The sequence below is a fragment of the Vespa mandarinia genome, chromosome 24 (assembly GCF_050613455.1).
Source record: "Vespa mandarinia isolate Hongniang chromosome 24, ASM5061345v1, whole genome shotgun sequence".
Lineage (NCBI taxonomy): Eukaryota > Metazoa > Arthropoda > Insecta > Hymenoptera > Vespidae > Vespa > Vespa mandarinia.
In genome coordinates, this window is record NC_140833.1 from 268986 (window position 1) to 287626 (window position 18641).

Here is an 18641-nt window from a genome sequence, read left to right on the forward strand (position 1 = left end):
GGTGCTCTTTTAATATGAGCCCCCACGAAAGGGAGAAAGAGAGAGAGAGACAGAAAGAAAGAGCTTCAATTTCTGATGCTGATGCTACTACTGCTGCTTTCCACGATTTTCAACATTCTAATATTAGATGCTTATTCATTTGCGTAAAGAGTCGATCCAAAGACTTTTCGAAAATCTTTCGAGGCCAAAAGCGTGAGCGTGCGTTGAATCTCTTATTAATAGTAACGTCTGCACTCGCGCGCACATGACTGGACGATGCTCATCGTGTTAGCGAATTATAATACTAGAACAGATGGTCTTGCGCAAGTTAACATTTCCAGTTTATCGTATATACATACATATATATGCTTTTCCTTTTGATCGATTTGACTGTTATTCTCTTTAATCACATTTTATTATTGATCTTACCAATTTTGTAAGAGAAATAGTTTTGTTCTGCTCCTCGAATCACGAAACATTTTTAAACGATTACAGAGCAGCTTGATTCTTAATAAAATCGAGTGGGTTACGAGTGGGTTACGAGTGGGAACGAATGATCAATCATCCATGATAGTACTCTTCCTCAAATTTTCTAACGTTCTAATGGCATTTCTTACAGTTTAGATTTCAATCGTGTAAAGAACGCGCTCGAAAGATATATTTATACTTCTCCAAATGAATTATTAAAGAATTATTTAATCATCTGTATGAATGAATAATTCGAATGAATCAGTGAATACTTATTTGTTTTGTTCGTAAATTATAATATGTAAATGATTATAATCAATGCTTTATTTCATCTCCGAACTAATATAAATAAATCTATAACGTAAATACATATATACATATGTAATTGAAGTACAATATTACATATCTTACATTTATTTAAATCGATCGTTAATTAAAATCGATTGTTAATGTTATTAAACAAGACATTATTTACCAATGAAATCCCTGGCCATTGTATAAAGTTTAAATATAATTTTATATTCTTCGTTACTTGTTATTTACTTGTTATTTATACAAAATAAAATGAAAATAAATAAATTATGCAAATATTTTGTGTACGGTGTATTGCCAAATATAAATCGATTCAAGTTCGATCGAAAGGTTGAAACATACGTCGTACCTTTAGGATAAAAAAATGTTGGAGATTTCTCTTTGGATAATTCTTTGATATATGGGTCAGAAGCTATTTTCGACCAAGCCGCCATTGCTGTCGCCATATACCCTTCTCAATGAGGATAAATTCGTCTTGGTCTCATTAAAAAGTCTCCCTTAATAAAAAAAGTTCTAATTGAAGATTTTCGGTCACTCGATGATGATCACTCACGTAATCTTTATTAAATTTAATAAAAATATAAGAAATGTAAGAAATGTATTTTCTAATCATGTTATTCCGAGAATGGTAATATTACGAAAGGATGATTCTCAGCATTTTATCTATCGTATATATGAAACAAATAGGAATAATATTTTATAATTTTCATTTTTTTTTTTCTTTTTTTTTTTTTTTTTCTTTTTTTTTTTTTTTTTTACATATACTATTCATCTTCATTCCTCGAAAGACTCGTCGAAAGATATGCGTTCTATTACAATTTCTCTTGATATCGGCGGCCTCGCGCCGATAACGAATTAAATTTTTAATCATAAAAGAACGAATCTATGATCCTGCGAGTCGGTATAAAGAAATTTTGTCATTGTTAATGTTATTAGACAAGACATTATTTACCAATGAAATCCCTGGCCACTGAGTAAAGTTTAAATATAAGCGCAAGTCGCGTCATTTCTACTACCGCGCGCACACGACAGCTGCGCGATCTTAAATTTTAATACACGAGAATTTCTCAAACTCGAGAATTATTTTGTCACATTTCAAAAAAGAATTTTAACGATCATTTCAATTTTCCATTTAATAATATATATATATATCATAATTCATCTTATCGTAAACGTTTTTTACATGCTACGATAAATTCCAAAATGTTCACCGTTTTTTTGCTAGTTAAGCTACTTAATCATAGTTAACTACGATCTTGACCGTGTGCACTCGTGAATTACTTGTTTATTATATGACTCATCCCAAAATTCGACTATTCCTGAAGCTTGAGAAAAACAAACAAACAAAAAATTGCGATAAAATGGAATAATGAGATAGAATAGCAAGAGAAATAGAATAGCAAGATCTAAAATATTGAATGACCCTTATTACAATTTTTTATATAAAGCATGTAGAAGGAAAAAATATATGTATGTATTTTATAAATTTGCTTCTTAATGTATTTCTTAATGTAACATCTTTAGAAAATACGATGAAAATCTTATTGAACAATTATAAAACGAATATATATATATATATATATATATATATATATATATATATCATATATATATATATATATGTACATGTCTTATAATTATGTCTTATATATATATAAGGCGATATAATATTCGTTTTATTATTATATCTTATATATATGTTCTTATATATATCTTATATATATCTTATATGTGGTGTCTATGGGTGTTCAAAAAATATGGGACTTATACTACATATTACTGAGATCAAATGAATGAAAAAAGTTCATATAAATTTATGTTTATATGAAGATTCTTTATTGAAAAGATATATACTTTTAAATATATTTATGATTCATTTCCATTCGTTGAATTAATGATTGCCAAATTCTTTCTTCCTTTTCTTTTCTTCTCCTCTGGACTTCTAATTATATTTACGAAAGAGTTGGTTTATAAAAATATGATAGAGACAGAAATAATAGTAAATGCATTTTGAATACATTTCCAAAGTTCATCTTCTAATAAAGTTGAAAGATTAGAAAAAGTTTGACTAATTCATTAAATGGGAGCTTGCAACCTTGTAGAAAGAGGAATTTGCAGAATGAGAAGTTTTCGAATATTTCTTATAAATACTACAATAAATCATAAATATCTTTAAAAGCATATATCTTTTTAATGAACTATTTTCGGACATATGTTTATTTGAACTTTTTTTATCTAATTGACCTCAGTAATATACTCGTACAGTATAAGTTTATCCACATACTTTTTGGACACTCTGTATATATATATATATATATATATATATATATATATATATATATATATACAGAGTGTATATATTATATATATATATATATATATATAAATATATATACATATATATATATAAATATATGTACATATATATATATATATATACTTAATATATTTGTATAAATTTTTTCGTATTCTAAACATATCTATATAAGAAGACTATCGATTTCACCTAATAAGTATTGCATTATTTTCTTTCTTTTGCTTTATTCATTCCGTGCTGTATCATCGTTAATTAAATGGATCTTATCGTCTTGGTTATCGTACTGTTTAAGCTAATCTAATCATAAATGATTTGTTTACGAGTAAAATATGTCTTCATATGTATTTACCTGATAAAAAATTCACAAATCGAGTTTCTTAATATAGTCAAGCTGTTTTAATTTTGTTGAATGCATGTATCATGTATGGATCAATGTATAAGATACATTGAGTTTCTTTGCAATGTCATGTGTTGTCCTATGACGATCTGAACCGATAATGGTCTTGATATGGGTCTCATCAACTTCAACTGGACAACCAGATCATTGCGCATTTTTCAGTAAAAATTCACCAGAACGAAATTTGGCAAACCAATTTTGATATTGCCTTTTTTTCAAGACTTCATTCCCATATACGGCACATAACTTCTTATGTGCTTGCGATGCGTTCTTGCCTTTACGAAAATAATACAATAAAATATATCTGAAATGCGCGTCTTGTTCTTCCATTTTTAAATTGGAATAAAAATGAAATTAAATAACAACTAATCGATATAACTTTTTTGCTAAATTAAAGGCGGAAGTCCAAACAACAAGAAAATAACATAGTTTAGATGCTTTAAACATGTTGACAGAACAAAAGAATGTGCTAAGACCATCTATTAATAAAATCCGCAATCACATAGTTGCCAACACATATAATTTTTTTATTAGACATATATATAATTTTTTTTTTTAAAGTCGGCAGTGATACGTGATAAGCAGCCGTTTATTTTCTAGTATATCGAATCAATTTTGAAAAATGTCAATTCGTTAATTATAATTATCACAGATAAATTATGATACATATGGTAGATGATAAAACATTGACAACAAACTTCGAGACTTCGTTACAAAGCATTCCAGACTGTTGATTTGGAGATCGCTGATTTGAATTCCACTGTTTGCACTATTTTGTTTTCTTACTTTTCTTTTTTTTCTTCTCTTTCTTATCCATTTCAGTATATAAATTAAACGTAAAAGTAATATATCGTTTTATTTACAATCGAATTGTTATTCTGTTTTATATTTTATATTATAAAATCTTATGTATATATAAAATCTTTTACGCCAGTTGAAATATCGCATGAGTTAGAACGATAAACGATGCAGAGAAATATCTGTGATATGAGTCATTCCCCCCAAACAAGTCTCTATAACTCCATATTATATAAACATTTTCTAAAGTTTATGACGGGATTTCTTTTTTCATCATTTAAAAAAAAACCTACCGATTATCTTGAATTTGGATAATGGGAAAAGAAAATAATAGTCTATCGATTTGAATCGTAGAAATACGTGAAAATTTGGATTTTCGATAATGAAGAAAAAAAAACGAAAGTGAATTGAACAAACAAATGGGCGGATAATGGACAATCGTATTAAAAAGTAGAGAGAACGAAAAAGAGAGATAAATATATAAAGAGAAATGCGTGTATACATTGTAAGCAAATAAGAGATAATTGAATAGCATTATAGGAAAATAAAGAAATAATAGATAATTAAAGTAAAAGAGAGATAAACATAGAACTATTTTCTTCTCCTTTATCTTTCAGAGAGCTCCGAGATAAGAAGGTTAACAAAAACGGGATTCTAATCATTCGTTCTCTTAACGATCAGTTACTCTCCCTCTCTCTCTCTCTTTCTCTCCCTTCCTCTCATGCTGACCATTTAAGGCACAATGCCATTTCATTCAATTGACTTTTATATTCGTATAATTGACTTTCAGTATACGTCGACTCGTTGACCTGTAAGTACAGAAACGCAAGAACACGAGAAAAACATGTGCCTCCAGAAGAATGTTTCTCTTGCGTGCAACTTTTAGTTCAAATAGAAAGTTAAGTCGAAGGTGAAAAAAGAGAAATGCATGGACGAGTTCGTTAACGGCATTCATTTTATTATAAATGACGTTATAATTAAAAGTGCCGTAATTGATGTTATGATAAGAAGTGATTAAACAAGCGAATACGTACGTATTTAATAATGAAAGTGGGACATATTTAAGTTGAGAAAGTAACGGAATTTCAACAATCTTTTAAATGCAACCAAGTGTGTTTGTTGCATAAAAGCGTGCATGCGTACGTGTGTATGCACGTATAAGTATGTGTGTGCGTGTGTGTGTGCGCGTGCAAAAGAAAGAAAGGGAAAAAAAGAGGGAAAATTTTTGCTAAATTCATTTCCTAACTAAATACTTTTCTTAAATATGGTAATTTTTAATCATTAAATGATAATTATCGCAATTATCAAAGATTAATTGTAATTATCCTTATTTATAACAAGAAAAAGTTTTTTTTTTCTTTAGTAGATATTATATAAAATGAACCATGAACTGTGAACTATGAAATGTAAATTATGGATGCTAAACTCCTTTTTCGTGCTCGGATTCGTATATTCGATAAACATTGAAATTTTAAATAAATTCTGGATCGTTGCCGATCAATTAAAATAATAATTTTTTTTTAGTATCAAAATACGATAATTATTGCTGATAAAAGTGTTGAAATTTCGTTGCGTCGATATTATGTTAATATTTGGCACAAAATTTTATCACGATTTTGTTTTATTGTTTGATAAAGAAATAAAAGATGCATATATGTGTGTGTGTGTGTGTGTGTGTGTGTGTGTGTGTGTGTGTACATGTAAATAAACGTGTAATATATTCAGTACATACGAGAACAAACGAGCCTATTAAGAAGAGATGGATGCGAAACGTAACGATGATGATAAAGTATATCAAATAGACAACGATCATGAAATTGTCGATCCAATGATTGATCATTCTCAGAGTCCAAATGAAAGCCAGGACTCTTGGTTGAAACGTAATGCACCATGTTTCTATATAGAATTCGAGAATTTGTCTTACAGTGTGCCTATCGGTAAAGGTAAGTCTGAAAATGTATGGTTTACAAAAAGAAAAGAAAAGAAAAAGAAAACAAATCGACGGTTTTATAATAATTTATAAAAAAATTATTTCACTTAGTTAATTATTAGTTAATTATTAGAAAACGCAATGGAAATTAACAGAAATAAAAATTAACTAATATCGTAGAGTTTCTCTTTCGAATCACTTTTATAATCATTTTTATCATTTTTTATTGTGCTGTTTAATCGGTTTTTTATTATAATGATTTACCAGGTGTGGTCGAACTAATTATCATACTTTTTTTTAATATCGTTCGAAATAAAAAAATCTCTATTTTACATTATTATCGACATTTTTTTTATTTCAACGTCATAAATTGACTTGTTTTTCTATTTTTATTTGCTTTCGTAGTAATGAAAAAGTGAACTCAGGCGCGCATGTGCTGAATGCAAAGATCAAAGCTAATTCACTGTTGCATATACATGAAATGTGAGAATGACGGAAAATTAGATAGAATCAACGAGAAAAGATCGCTTCTATAAACAACTGCGCTTTTGTTTCGATTATCGCGTTTAGCATATGTCTGAATCATATTTTAACTATTCTTACTCTTATTGTTAGAAGAATTCAATGAATATCATTTGCAAGGTTATTCTTTAAATTTGATTTATCTGCAGAGCTTCACTATAATATTATTCCAATGATTATTCGATCTACGGGAATATTTATTATAAAAAGAAAATCACACATTAAAATTTCATAGAATAATACGAACGTATTACGTGATACAAATATATTATGAAAAGTTTAAATCAATCGGATTATCTCGTTATCTTCTCTTGCAGAAAAACAGAAGAAGATATTGCAAAATGCAACAGGATGTTTTGAGCCAGGGAAATTGACGGCGGTGGTTGGTCCATCTGGTGCAGGCAAATCGACTTTGTTGAGCATAATATCTGACGTTAAATCATCTAACGTGAAAGGATCTATTAAGATAAACGATCGCGAAAAGATAGATAGGAATATATACCGAAAACAAATCTGTTACATACCGCAAGAGTTCATGTTGCATCCTTTATTAACCACGAAAGAAACTCTCTACATTGCAGCGCGTCTTAAATTGGGTCGAGGATATTCAACAATAAAGTCACACTTTATCGTAAGTGAGGAAGAGAGAGAGAGAGAGAGAGAAAGAGAGAGAGAGAGGCGTGAAAAACCCGCGTGGATAGAAAAAGAATTCGAACGAATACATGCTGCTTCTTATTATTTCTTCTTTTTTTCGACAATCATTTCGATGATCTTTTACTTTTTAATCATAATGAATAACGGGCAATAATCTATTGATAGGTCAATAACATCGCCAAGAGTCTCGGATTGATGAATTGCCTTAATACGACAGCTGGCAAATTGAGTGGCGGTGAAAAAAAAAGACTCTTGATCGGTGTGGAGATTGTCACAAAACCAGCTGTTTTACTTTTGGACGAACCCACAAGCGGACTCGACAGTGTATCCTCTAATCAGGTTAATATTGTTATTTGCTAATGAGTCAACTTCCTTTAAATTTTAATTTAATTCCAGCTCAAGTTATATTGTATAGGTCATCAACCTATTACATTCGATGTCAAAATCAGGATGTACAGTAGCTTGTGCGATTCATCAACCCAGTAGTCAAATGATTTCTGAATTCGATAACATAATAGTTATCGATCAAGGTAGAACTTTATATTGCGGCCCGCGCGAAAACATATTGGACAGTTTCAAGGAAGCTGGATACATTTCTCCGCATTTTTATAATGTCGTCGAATTCGGTATTTATTTATAATTTCATTTATTGCCAATAAGTTTGTAATATATCGTAAAAAGAATATAATTGTGACGAATATTTAAGAATTAAAAAAATCTAACACGAAAATAGAGATAAAGATCTTTTCGATTTTAGTACTCGAGGTGGTGACTAATCAATGTGACGATAATTTGAAGGATCTAGCTAAAATGAATTTGGTCAAATATGTTCAGTGGAAGTCGCAATACGAGTATTATAAAAATGGTAGGTATAGGCTATATATATATATATATATATATATATATATATATATATATATATATGTATATATATGTATATATATAGATAAATGAATTCATTTTATTTTAATAAGTTATAAAACAATGATAGTAAAAATCTTGTGCCAATTGAATTAAACTATTTCTCTTTCTTTGAAATTTGATCGTATAGTTAAAAATAACGAAGATATTTCAAAAGTTGGAACGAAATGATACATCCTGTAAATATAGCAATAAAGGAAGAACAACAATTGTAGAAACGATAACTTTTTTGACGTAAATATTTTAGAGACGGTTGATACGAATGGATCTTTGGAACGATTAGAGATGAATGAGGAAAATGACTTAGCAAATGAGAAATTTCGAAAATTGTCTATTTGGGAACAACAAAAGATTTTATTATTACGATCCTTCATATGTATTAAGCGAGACAATGTGGGTAAAGCACAATAAAATATAAATATACATATTAGATTGTCCGAAAAGTTCGTTCCAATTTTGTCATTATGTTACCTATCATAAATCGTCACGAACTTTCCGGACAACCCAATACATGGATAATATGTGAGCATATAAAAACATCATAGCGTTAAAATATACGATGATATACGTAAATATAATTCATTTACATTTCAGATTATGACAAAACTAAGGTTTAGTGCACACGTAATTGTTGCAATTTTACTAGGTTCTATATTTTACGATTTTGGTGACGACGCAAATAAAGTAACCAGCAACATTTCTTGCATCTTCTTTTTTTTACTCTTTTTATTCTTCGCCAACTCATTGCCAGTCGTCCAAATTTGTAAGCGATTACATAAATACGCATATATTTGTATTAATACAAATTATTATGATCTATTTATTTTGTAAATTGTATAATCCGTTAATCAAAAATTATAAGAATGTGTCATGTTTAATTCTTTGATAGTTCCTACCGAGGCATCGGTCTTCTATCGAGAACATTTAAATAATTGGTATAGTCTGATGCCTTATTATATATCGAAGATAGTCTCGGATTTACCGATACAGGTACGGGAAAAATTCATAAAAAATATTTTCAGGGAAAAAACTCGGTCTCACGATAAAACAGAAATCTCATTTTTTATTTTCTCCTTCTTTTTCTTTTTTAGTTACTCTGTCCTACCTCCTTTTTTATTATAGCATATTATATGACCGGCCAACCTATGGAACGAAATAGTTTATTGCAAGCTTGGATAGTTTGCATTTTGCATACTATTATTGGACAATCAGTTGGAATAACAGTGGGTGCAATATTCGATACTCAAGTAAGTATACCGATCTAATAAAGTCTAAAAAAAAAAAGAAAAAAAAAAAACCAAAACTTATTTTTAATTTAGACAATTACGATTATTTTTATGTGTTATCTAAGGCTAATGGTTTTAGTCTGTCAAAATAAAAAAGAAAAAAAAACAAAAATAAAATAACAATTATACTCACATTTAATAAGCATTTATTTATTTGTTTGTTTGTTTGTTCTCTTTCTTTTTGTTTTTTTTTTGTTTTTTTTTTAGATCGGAACATTCCTCATTCCTGCATTGAGCATACCGATGTTTCTATTCGCGGGTTTTTTTTTAAAACTCAGTGAAATACCGTCGTATTATCAACCACTTTGTACGATCAGTTTTTTCAGGTGAGAATAGTCCTTCCTAAGTGTGTAAGTGTGTAAGTAATAGAAGAAAGATTTACTTTTATATTCTACTCTTATTGTTTTAGGTATGCCTTCGAAGGTATCATGCAAGCCATTTATGGTTTTGACAGAAAACCATTGTCTTGTACGGAAATATATTGTCATTGGCGTTCTCCTAATGAAATTCTATCAATGATGAACATGCAATCGGTAAAATTTCACGTTATTGTGGTTATTATGCTCGCATGGATTTTTTCTTTACACGTCATCACATATTGTGCGTTACGATGGAAAGTGCATAAAATTAGGAAATAATTTTTCTTTGGTTTACCTTTGATTTTCATTTACTTAATGTTCTTGTTCTTTTTTGTTTTTTTTTTGATATACAGAAAAAGAAAAAGAAGAAAAGAAGAGAGATTTTTACAATAAAAAACAAAAACATCAATTTTTCTTAAATAAGATATATTTACAGCAATTACTAATAATTGTTTATTTGACAAGTAAATCTTATCAGGATTAAATATTATAACTTTGATATTTAACTCTACCATTTCATCTTTTTTGCCTTACAAGTGATCTTTTTTTTTGCTACAATCATTTTGAAAGGAATATCAAATATTATCTTACTTAGCGCAATATAGTTTTTATAATGTCAATTAATAGCGAAATTTTCCTGGATAGATTTTTAATATTAATATACATACTAAAATAAGACGAACATATATATATATATATATATATATATATATATATATATATATATATAATTAATAATATATTATTAATATATATATTATTAATTATATAATAATATATATATTAATATATATAATTATAATATTATATTAATATATATAATTATAATAATATATAATTAATATATAATTATAATAATATATTATTAATTATATATATATATAATTATATATATATATTAATATATATAATTATAATAATATATTATTAATTATATATATATATATAATTATATATATATATAATTAATATATATATATATAAATTATATATATATATATATAAATTATATATATATATATATAAATTATATATATATATATATATATATATATAATTAATAACTTTTGTGCAAAATGAGTAATTATATAATAGTATCTTTTTTAAATGGGAAGAAAGTATATACGATTCAAAAGTTTAGATTCTAATATCGTCCCATGTACACATGCCTATTCTTAAATTAACACATTGTCAGTCAGTGATAAAAAATATTATATATATATATATATAGCCAACGAAATTTCATTTTATCAAAGAGTATTATTTATTTCATTGAATTGTACAAAATGCGCAATATGATGCTATATATGAACAATGAATATAAGGTAATGAACTAAAAGTAATATAAAAAGATCTTGTTGATTAATTTCAAAAATAAAAAAAAAGAAAAAGGAAAAAATAAGCAATTTTGTCTTTAAGAGAGCCGGAAAAAAAGAAGTGGCATATTAAAAGAAATTTATTATGTATTTCTTTATAAGATTTTAACGAGTAAATGACTTATATATCAAGAAATTTTACAAAATATGCAAAAGTAATAAATTTGATTTTGCTTTCAATCGGTCAAGCAAACTCTGGACTTTTTTTACGGTAATATGTTTTTATAATTATTTTTTTTATTAATAGTCTTATCTTCTGAATTTTTTCCAAGAAGATGAACTAAACTGAACGGGTCACAAAACAAATGATGTATTAATTTTTTTAATTTTATCAGAAATTTCATTTCGGTAAATATATCTAAAATTAAACTCATCTAAAAAGAAAGAAAAAGAGAGAGAGAGAGAGAAGGAGAATCTTAAAAGATTGTACCCTATCAGCTGACAATGTGCTAATATAAAAATTCTTTTATCCGATTTTTACTTTTATTAAACGTAAAATAAAAAGTTAGTACAAATACATTACATAAGACAGACTTCTCATTGACTTCTGTCCTTATTCATAACTTAATCATAGTGATCCTATTACAGGGTGCTTTTAAGGACACTTTCAATACTTAAGCACCCACCTTGTAGGCTTCAAGTGAAATATTAATCTGTTAACCGAGAAAATAGTCGGATCTGTGTTGGCGAATATGTGACAAATATTTGTTTATAAAAAGCAAATTCTACGGATGATAAATATAACTTTTTTGTTTTTCTTTTCTTTTTTTTTTTTTAATTTATAAAGCGATATACTTATTTATTTTTTTATTCTTCGAGAAAAATTAAAACTCGTTATTCATGGTTAACAGATTAATAACGTCCTTATGTTATTAGCTATTAATCAGGTCCAGATATCAAACGGCAATTAAAGTGCGACGAAATTAAGAACATATAAAATAAATAACTTTTCGCTTAACGGTCATTAAATAATAATAATAATAATAATAATAATAATAATAATAATAATAATAATAATAATAATAATAATAATAATAATAATAATAATAATAATAATAATAATAATAATAATAATAATAATAATAATAATAATAATAATAATAATAATAATAATAATAATAATAATAATAATAATAATAATATTAATAATAATAATAATAATAATAATAATAATAATAATAATAATAATAATAATAATAATAATAAAAGAACAAAAAAAGAAATGTAGATTTGAATCGTGGATTTTATCGTCCATAAGATAAAACGTAACATAAAATTGTATTTAGGAAGGAATTAATCAATATTAGAAGTAGTATAGGAGAAATAGAGATCTAAAGGATATATTATTCTTTGATAATCTGGTACCCACCTATATTACTACTCTAAGGTTCTATAAAATTTAGTTTTTACATTACATTTTTACAATGACACATAAAGATTTTTCTTTTGATGGATGAGAAATGTTATTTGCTTTTTTCTTTTTTTTTCTTCTTTTCTTTTAAATAATAATGTCCGATGAAAAAGATTTACAAATTACTTTAAGATGATGATTAAAATGTTTTAAAAAAACAAAAAAAAAAAAATATAAAAAAAAATAAAAAAAAAATAAAAAAAAAAAGAAACAATTGACTCACACGAATTTAAATCATTTCGCATCGTATTGCTATGAGATTATAGCGAAACATAAAAAATATATCAATAGATCTCAGATACAAATGACTATATAAAATAAATTCAATTCTTTTTTTTTTCTTCTTCTTTTTTTTTTCTTTTTAGGATATGATGAGCAATTACACAGTGTTTATTAATTAGATTCTAATGGACTTTGCCAATAATGTGCCTGCATAGACAACCGTTTATTGTTACTTGGCTTTAAAGGTGTCGTGCAATGCACCGCATCTGGAAATCTTTCATAATATCGTTCGAGTCGTAAATATTTGACCGTAACTAAATGACCTAAAAAATAAACATAGAATAAGTATAACACGTTATTCATATTTATCTGAATATAATCGAATCTTACCGTCAAACCACCAGCCATGTAACGCTCTGTAAGCTTTTCCAGCATCTTCTTGCGATATACACTTCATGTAAACGCAACCTTCTCGGCTCCCACGATCCACTCGAATATGAAGTATTTTCACTCCCTCTCCACACTTTTCTAAAATGGCATCTTGTATTTTGATCTCCCAATTGTCGTCATTCTCGCTGTTACGTAACATATATATATATATATATATACATATAAAAAAAAAAAAAATAACTCCATTCATCGTCAATTACTTTGGTCACAAAATAAATATATATATATATGTCGGTCTAAAAAAAACGTACAAAATAATACATACGCATCTGGATCGAACATATGTCTTATCTTTAAGCAGGGTGTCGGTGAACATGTTAAACTATTAACCGATCCTTCCATAGTTTCAAATGCTTGTCCCTGCCAAACTTTTGACTTTTTATTCAATGAAGGACTTTGCGCGTTAGACTTGTTTAGAGTATTATTAGGTAACCAACGCCACACGTGAAATTCTTCTCCGGCAACTTGTTGCACTTCTCTTCGAATTCTACAAATTATAACAATATTTATAGTTTTATATATATATATATATATATATATATACACATATACATATATGTATATATTTATTTGTAAATTGATTCATTTTATAATGCAAAAAAATAAGCCAACTAATCCACCTAGATTCGTTCTCGTCCAAGAATCTAACAGCTTTTTCCCATAACCCAGCCATCCTTTTACGATCTTTTGGTAAAATTAGATTATCCCGGACATGATTTATCGCAAGAAAAATATCTTGCGTTGAACCAGAAGGTGACAGTCCTGCATTTTGATGATGCTGTTCAACCACATTAATGATTTCGCTAACTAGCTTAAATACTTCTCTTTCCACGGATTTTTGGTATCTTTTATACCAAACGAATAGTTTCTGCGTCCCAATAACAGCTAAAAGGCCTACGAATATATCATAAATATCATATATCTATATATCATCAATTTTCAATTCAGATAATAAAAAAAATCCATATTTTTTTTCTTTTTTCTCTTTCTCTCTCTCACTCTCACTCATTCTCACACACACACACACTCTCTCTCTCTCTCTCTCTTTCTCTTAATACGACAGTACCACGTGAACGCAAAATACTTATGGTCATGTATATTACTTCTTTTTTTTCTTTACATTGAAAATATTAATTCATGATTATATTTGTAGAATTTTTAAGAGCTCTCTTCGAATAAGCTATCTGTCAGGAATTTACCAAGGGAGATTATCAGGAGAGTTGAAAAAATGGTGAATAACTTATTCTTTATATGACACTGCAATGGCAGTTCTGGATTCAGTATGACCATCCCTATTTTTCCATTCATACGTGCTGGGAATATACTATCCTGCAACAAAAACGTGCTACGTTTTTTTTTTGGTCATCGTTAATAAATATTATAGCAATGGTAAAATACTATAGGTGTGCAGAAAATAATTGAACATTTTTTGAAAAAACTTTACCAACGAATTCAATACTTCTCCGGATGCCTTATCGCCATCGCTTACGTCAATGAGTGAAATACCCCATTGAGGATTCCTAATAATAAGAAGTTGTGCATTTTGTAAATCTTCTTTCACTTCTAGAGGTGTCTGTAAGATTGACTTGTATCACATATTTTAATACGTATTCATCGTAAAAAGAAAACTTCAGAAACATACCACTTTACTGTTTGCAAACATATCCATAATTTCAGTGTCTGTTAGATATGGTATATCGCTCGAATTGTCGCACAGCACCGATATTGCCTTCTTCAATAAAATTGGTTGGAGTCGTTTTAACAATTGTAATACAGATTCTACATTTTCTTTCATTACACAATTAACTCCAGGTGCTTTGAGATCAGGTGTTCCCATAAAACAGAGCGGTATATCACTATCTATAAATTTACAAACTGTTAATTCTGACAAATCGTTATAACGGGATTTTTTTTTTATTTATTTATATGTTTATTTATTTTTATTCCATTATGCTTAAACGTTAAGCGACTGTATTAAATGCAGGTAAAAAGAATTTTATGTAATATATTTAACGTGATGACATAAATGATATGATCGTTAAATGAAATATTTAAATAATGGGAACAGGAAATAAAACGTGGAAACTGATAATATAATCAACATATAATATTTATTAGACATTTCAAAAAAGAATACACATTAAGGAATTTTGGACGCCTGACTCACTTTTAAATAACTGCATTTTATACAGAAATGGGCATAATTGGACAGATAAAATATATTTTGAAAAATGTCTTGCAATTACTTTTGAAGTAGATTAAAAAGAAAAGGAAGAAAAAAAAAAAGATAAAAAAATGAAAAGAAAGAAAAGGAAGAAAGAAAGAAATAACGAAGATATAAACGGACATTTGCATTGCTCTACTTTTGATCGGATTAGTAAGAAAGTCAACGAAGTTAATAAAAATTATCGGGTATATAAGTTGTCTTACTTTTTCCTAAGAATAATATGAAAATAAAATTATACTACATAATTAGATTATGTTTCTGCATACCTACCCATTGACAATGATGGGAAGGTTTCACCTTTACCACCAAGCCCCAAGTATATTATCGCCAGAATTCCAAAAAATGAAGCAAGTACTACCACCAGTATCACCGAAACCATATTTTGATTGTTCCGTGATTCTTCCTTATTAGAGGTAGACTTGAATGTTTTACCAATAGTATTGCGAGATCTATCAGTAGTTGTAACAACGGGTCTTGAATTGAAGAAAAATTGTCTATGTCAAAATATCGATACATAATTGTATTTGATATGTTTCTACATACCTCGAAGTTGAAGTAGTGTACAAAGATCTTAATGAGGAAAAATGACCATTAGAATCCTTCTCTCTAGTTTCTGGTATAACGGACGATGTATGTCTTATCGTAGGACCTATAAATGAAAATTAATTTAGAAAATTAATTCGATTGAACAATCAATAATTGATTAAATCAATCTAATAATTTACTGCTTAACGTAGATAAAGACGACGTAGAAGGATCCAATGATGTTCTTGAACTGAGTCTTCTTGTAAATTCTGATAAAAATGGAGTCTCATAATTTGAAAGCAAATCTCTTGTATCTCTTCCGGTTGCATCTTCTTTAGTTGATGGCATAAATGTAGTATAACTTTTAAAAGCAGGCTCAACATATTTATTATCTTTAAGAGTATGTACCGGTCTTGACATTGATTCATATGATTTTGTAGATTGATCATCGCCAATCATATGTTCGGTATGCGGTTTAGAAACGTACAGTTTTTCAACATTAGTCAAATATCTAGACTGCGAGTACGTCGACCTAGTATCTTCTCTAACATCTGAATCTGAACCAGTTTCTAAGCCATCCGATAGATTAGCCGAGTTATAAATTTTTGTATGTTTCTTTTGTATATTTGTAATAGTACGATTGGTAAACGTTGGACCAGCAACCGACTCAGGTATAATATTATCAACTATTTCTACATTAGGATCTTTGATCAAACTTTTAGATTCGGAAGATACAGGTACTGCGGAAGATGGCGGTGGCATAGGATTGGCCAAAGTCTGACGACGCGTACTCGAACCTGATTTCTTTCTTTTAACCACAGTCGAGGTCGTATCCTCGTCGGTTTCGTCGCTGCTATATCTGTGAATGATTATAAATTATTAGAAAATATCTTTATAAAGAAATTGTGAAAATCAAGTTTATTAAACGTAATAAAGATAAATATAAATAGGAAAGTATTAAGTATAAGTTATACCTGGCAGCTAATGAATGACGCGTTGCAGCAAGACCTCGAGTTTCTATAAGATTCTTTAATTTTTTAACAAGTATTTTTCTGGTTGTCTGTGTTACAGGGCCTACCGGGTATCCATATTCCATAAGCTTACTACGTAATTCTGCATCACTGAGACTATCTACCGACATTTTGTTTACCAAAACCATACTGAAATATTTAAACAGTTCGATCCGCACGTATTAAACTGGCGCATAAAATTTACGCACGATGAATTAAAAAGACGAAGAGATTAATTCGAGACTGTCAATAATTTCTCTTTATTTCACTATTTTCCTTTGACCTATGTATCATGCACACGTGCAACTTCTTTTAACTTTTTTTTTGGCAATCTCATAAAACTAGGCTATTCAGAAAAGATTTCTCTCATATACCACTTTCAGAAAACAATCCACTCGTGAACTAAAACATGGCGCAATTTTCTAACGGCCATAGTTTTGTACGCATTAACCGATACGGCGTTCCATACGGATTCTTTGAGTTCGTATCTTATTGGTCAGTTTGTTCGAAAGTATAGATAGTTTTTATTCCAATACGTAGTTTCGTTTGTAAGACGCTAGAGTGCGCTTTTAACGAACATTCGTCATTCTTGATTCCTATCTGTGTTCATCTCTGTGTTTCGTGCCGAGTTTGGACGTTCAACGCCACTTTAAGAAGATAATTCGAGTAGACGAGTTGGAGAACGTAAATAGTTTATTCGAAAAGATATTAGAAACTTATTATTCTTTAGAATGATTACCCGACAACTGATCAGGAGATTCACAACAAGCGCCGTACGAAGATCGGATCACGAGGGTGATGGTATACCCGGTCACGTAAGTATACTCTCACTCTAATCAATATCTTCGTTCTTTACGATGTAATATAATTCTTTTTCTTTCTTTTTCACACAGAATTTACCGTTCCCGATAAAAAACAAGCTCTTGTTGACCATGATATTTTGCGCCTTTTTTGGAAGTGGCTTCTCATTACCATTCATATCTGTTCGCTATAATATGCTGAAATAAATTATGTAAGCTGTTTCAACGAATACAGTGATATTTGTCAATTAGATTTACTTGAAATGTCTACTTGAACATTCTACATTCGTATACATTTATTCATGCCTTTATCTGCGTCGAATAATGTTTAAATATTTTAAGTATTTTAATCATACCGTTGAATGAATTTGACGTACAGTCAAATAAACTTGTCGAGTTTTTAAAATATTATTGTCAGGAATCATAGAAATATAAGCAGCAAAATTATATCATGGTATTTTATAATCTATATTATTTTTCTCTTTCAGATTTTATTAATACTTGGTAAAGTTAAATGCGCATCAATGGTCTACACACTTAGAAATGAATATCTGTAGTGTTATATATTAATTGTTTATTCGAATCTATTGTACATTATATGTACATTTAACAAGGCAATATTAAATCATGTTATTATGTAATATTAAATTATCGTAAATATATTCTAGTAAAATTTA

At 28.3% G+C, this 18641-nt stretch overlaps 3 protein-coding genes across 10 annotated transcripts; 2 read left to right on the forward strand and 1 right to left on the reverse strand.

Moving 5' to 3' along the window:
• Window positions 1-4936: 4936 nt before the first annotated feature.
• Window positions 4937-14695, forward strand: LOC118442738 (ATP-binding cassette sub-family G member 4). Of its 5 annotated transcripts, none has more exons than XM_085664023.1 (13): window positions 4938-5301; window positions 5997-6214; window positions 7041-7354; window positions 7543-7716; window positions 7793-8003; window positions 8135-8242; window positions 8546-8691; window positions 8893-9061; window positions 9188-9288; window positions 9390-9545; window positions 9792-9910; window positions 9994-10117; window positions 13096-13527. In XM_085664023.1, exons 2-13 carry the CDS (start codon window positions 6031-6033, stop codon window positions 13129-13131), a joined length of 1842 nt encoding a protein of 613 aa, XP_085520149.1. In that variant the 5' UTR covers window positions 4938-5301; window positions 5997-6030; the 3' UTR covers window positions 13132-13527. The 5 variants fall into 5 exon arrangements, with proteins under 5 accessions (XP_035724621.2, XP_085520149.1, XP_035724623.2 ...); XM_035868730.2 differs by lacking the exon at window positions 13096-13527 and adding an exon at window positions 10297-10442; XM_035868731.2 differs by lacking the exon at window positions 13096-13527 and adding an exon at window positions 14556-14695 and having other exon boundaries at window positions 4939-5301.
• On the reverse strand, window positions 13124-17711 carry MAN1 (LEM domain-containing inner nuclear membrane protein MAN1). Of its 4 annotated transcripts, none has more exons than XM_035868722.2 (11): window positions 17129-17711; window positions 16355-17013; window positions 16173-16278; window positions 15900-16078; window positions 15045-15262; window positions 14847-14975; window positions 14602-14731; window positions 14023-14296; window positions 13668-13889; window positions 13343-13527; window positions 13124-13275 (listed from the first exon to the last, which is right to left on the reverse strand). In XM_035868722.2, exons 1-11 carry the CDS (start codon window positions 17311-17313, stop codon window positions 13124-13126), a joined length of 2439 nt encoding a protein of 812 aa, XP_035724615.1. In that variant the 5' UTR covers window positions 17314-17711. The 4 variants fall into 4 exon arrangements, with proteins under 4 accessions (XP_035724615.1, XP_035724614.1, XP_035724616.1 ...); XM_035868721.2 differs by having other exon boundaries at window positions 15900-16102; window positions 17129-17689; XM_035868723.2 differs by having other exon boundaries at window positions 13135-13275; window positions 13343-13480; window positions 15900-16102; window positions 17129-17702.
• A 55-nt stretch (window positions 17712-17766) lies between these two features.
• Window positions 17767-18641, forward strand: COX7C (Cytochrome c oxidase subunit 7C). Its single transcript, XM_085664024.1, has 3 exons — window positions 17767-17979; window positions 18058-18176; window positions 18453-18641. Exons 1-2 carry the CDS (start codon window positions 17896-17898, stop codon window positions 18169-18171), a joined length of 198 nt encoding a protein of 65 aa, XP_085520150.1. The 5' UTR covers window positions 17767-17895; the 3' UTR covers window positions 18172-18176; window positions 18453-18641.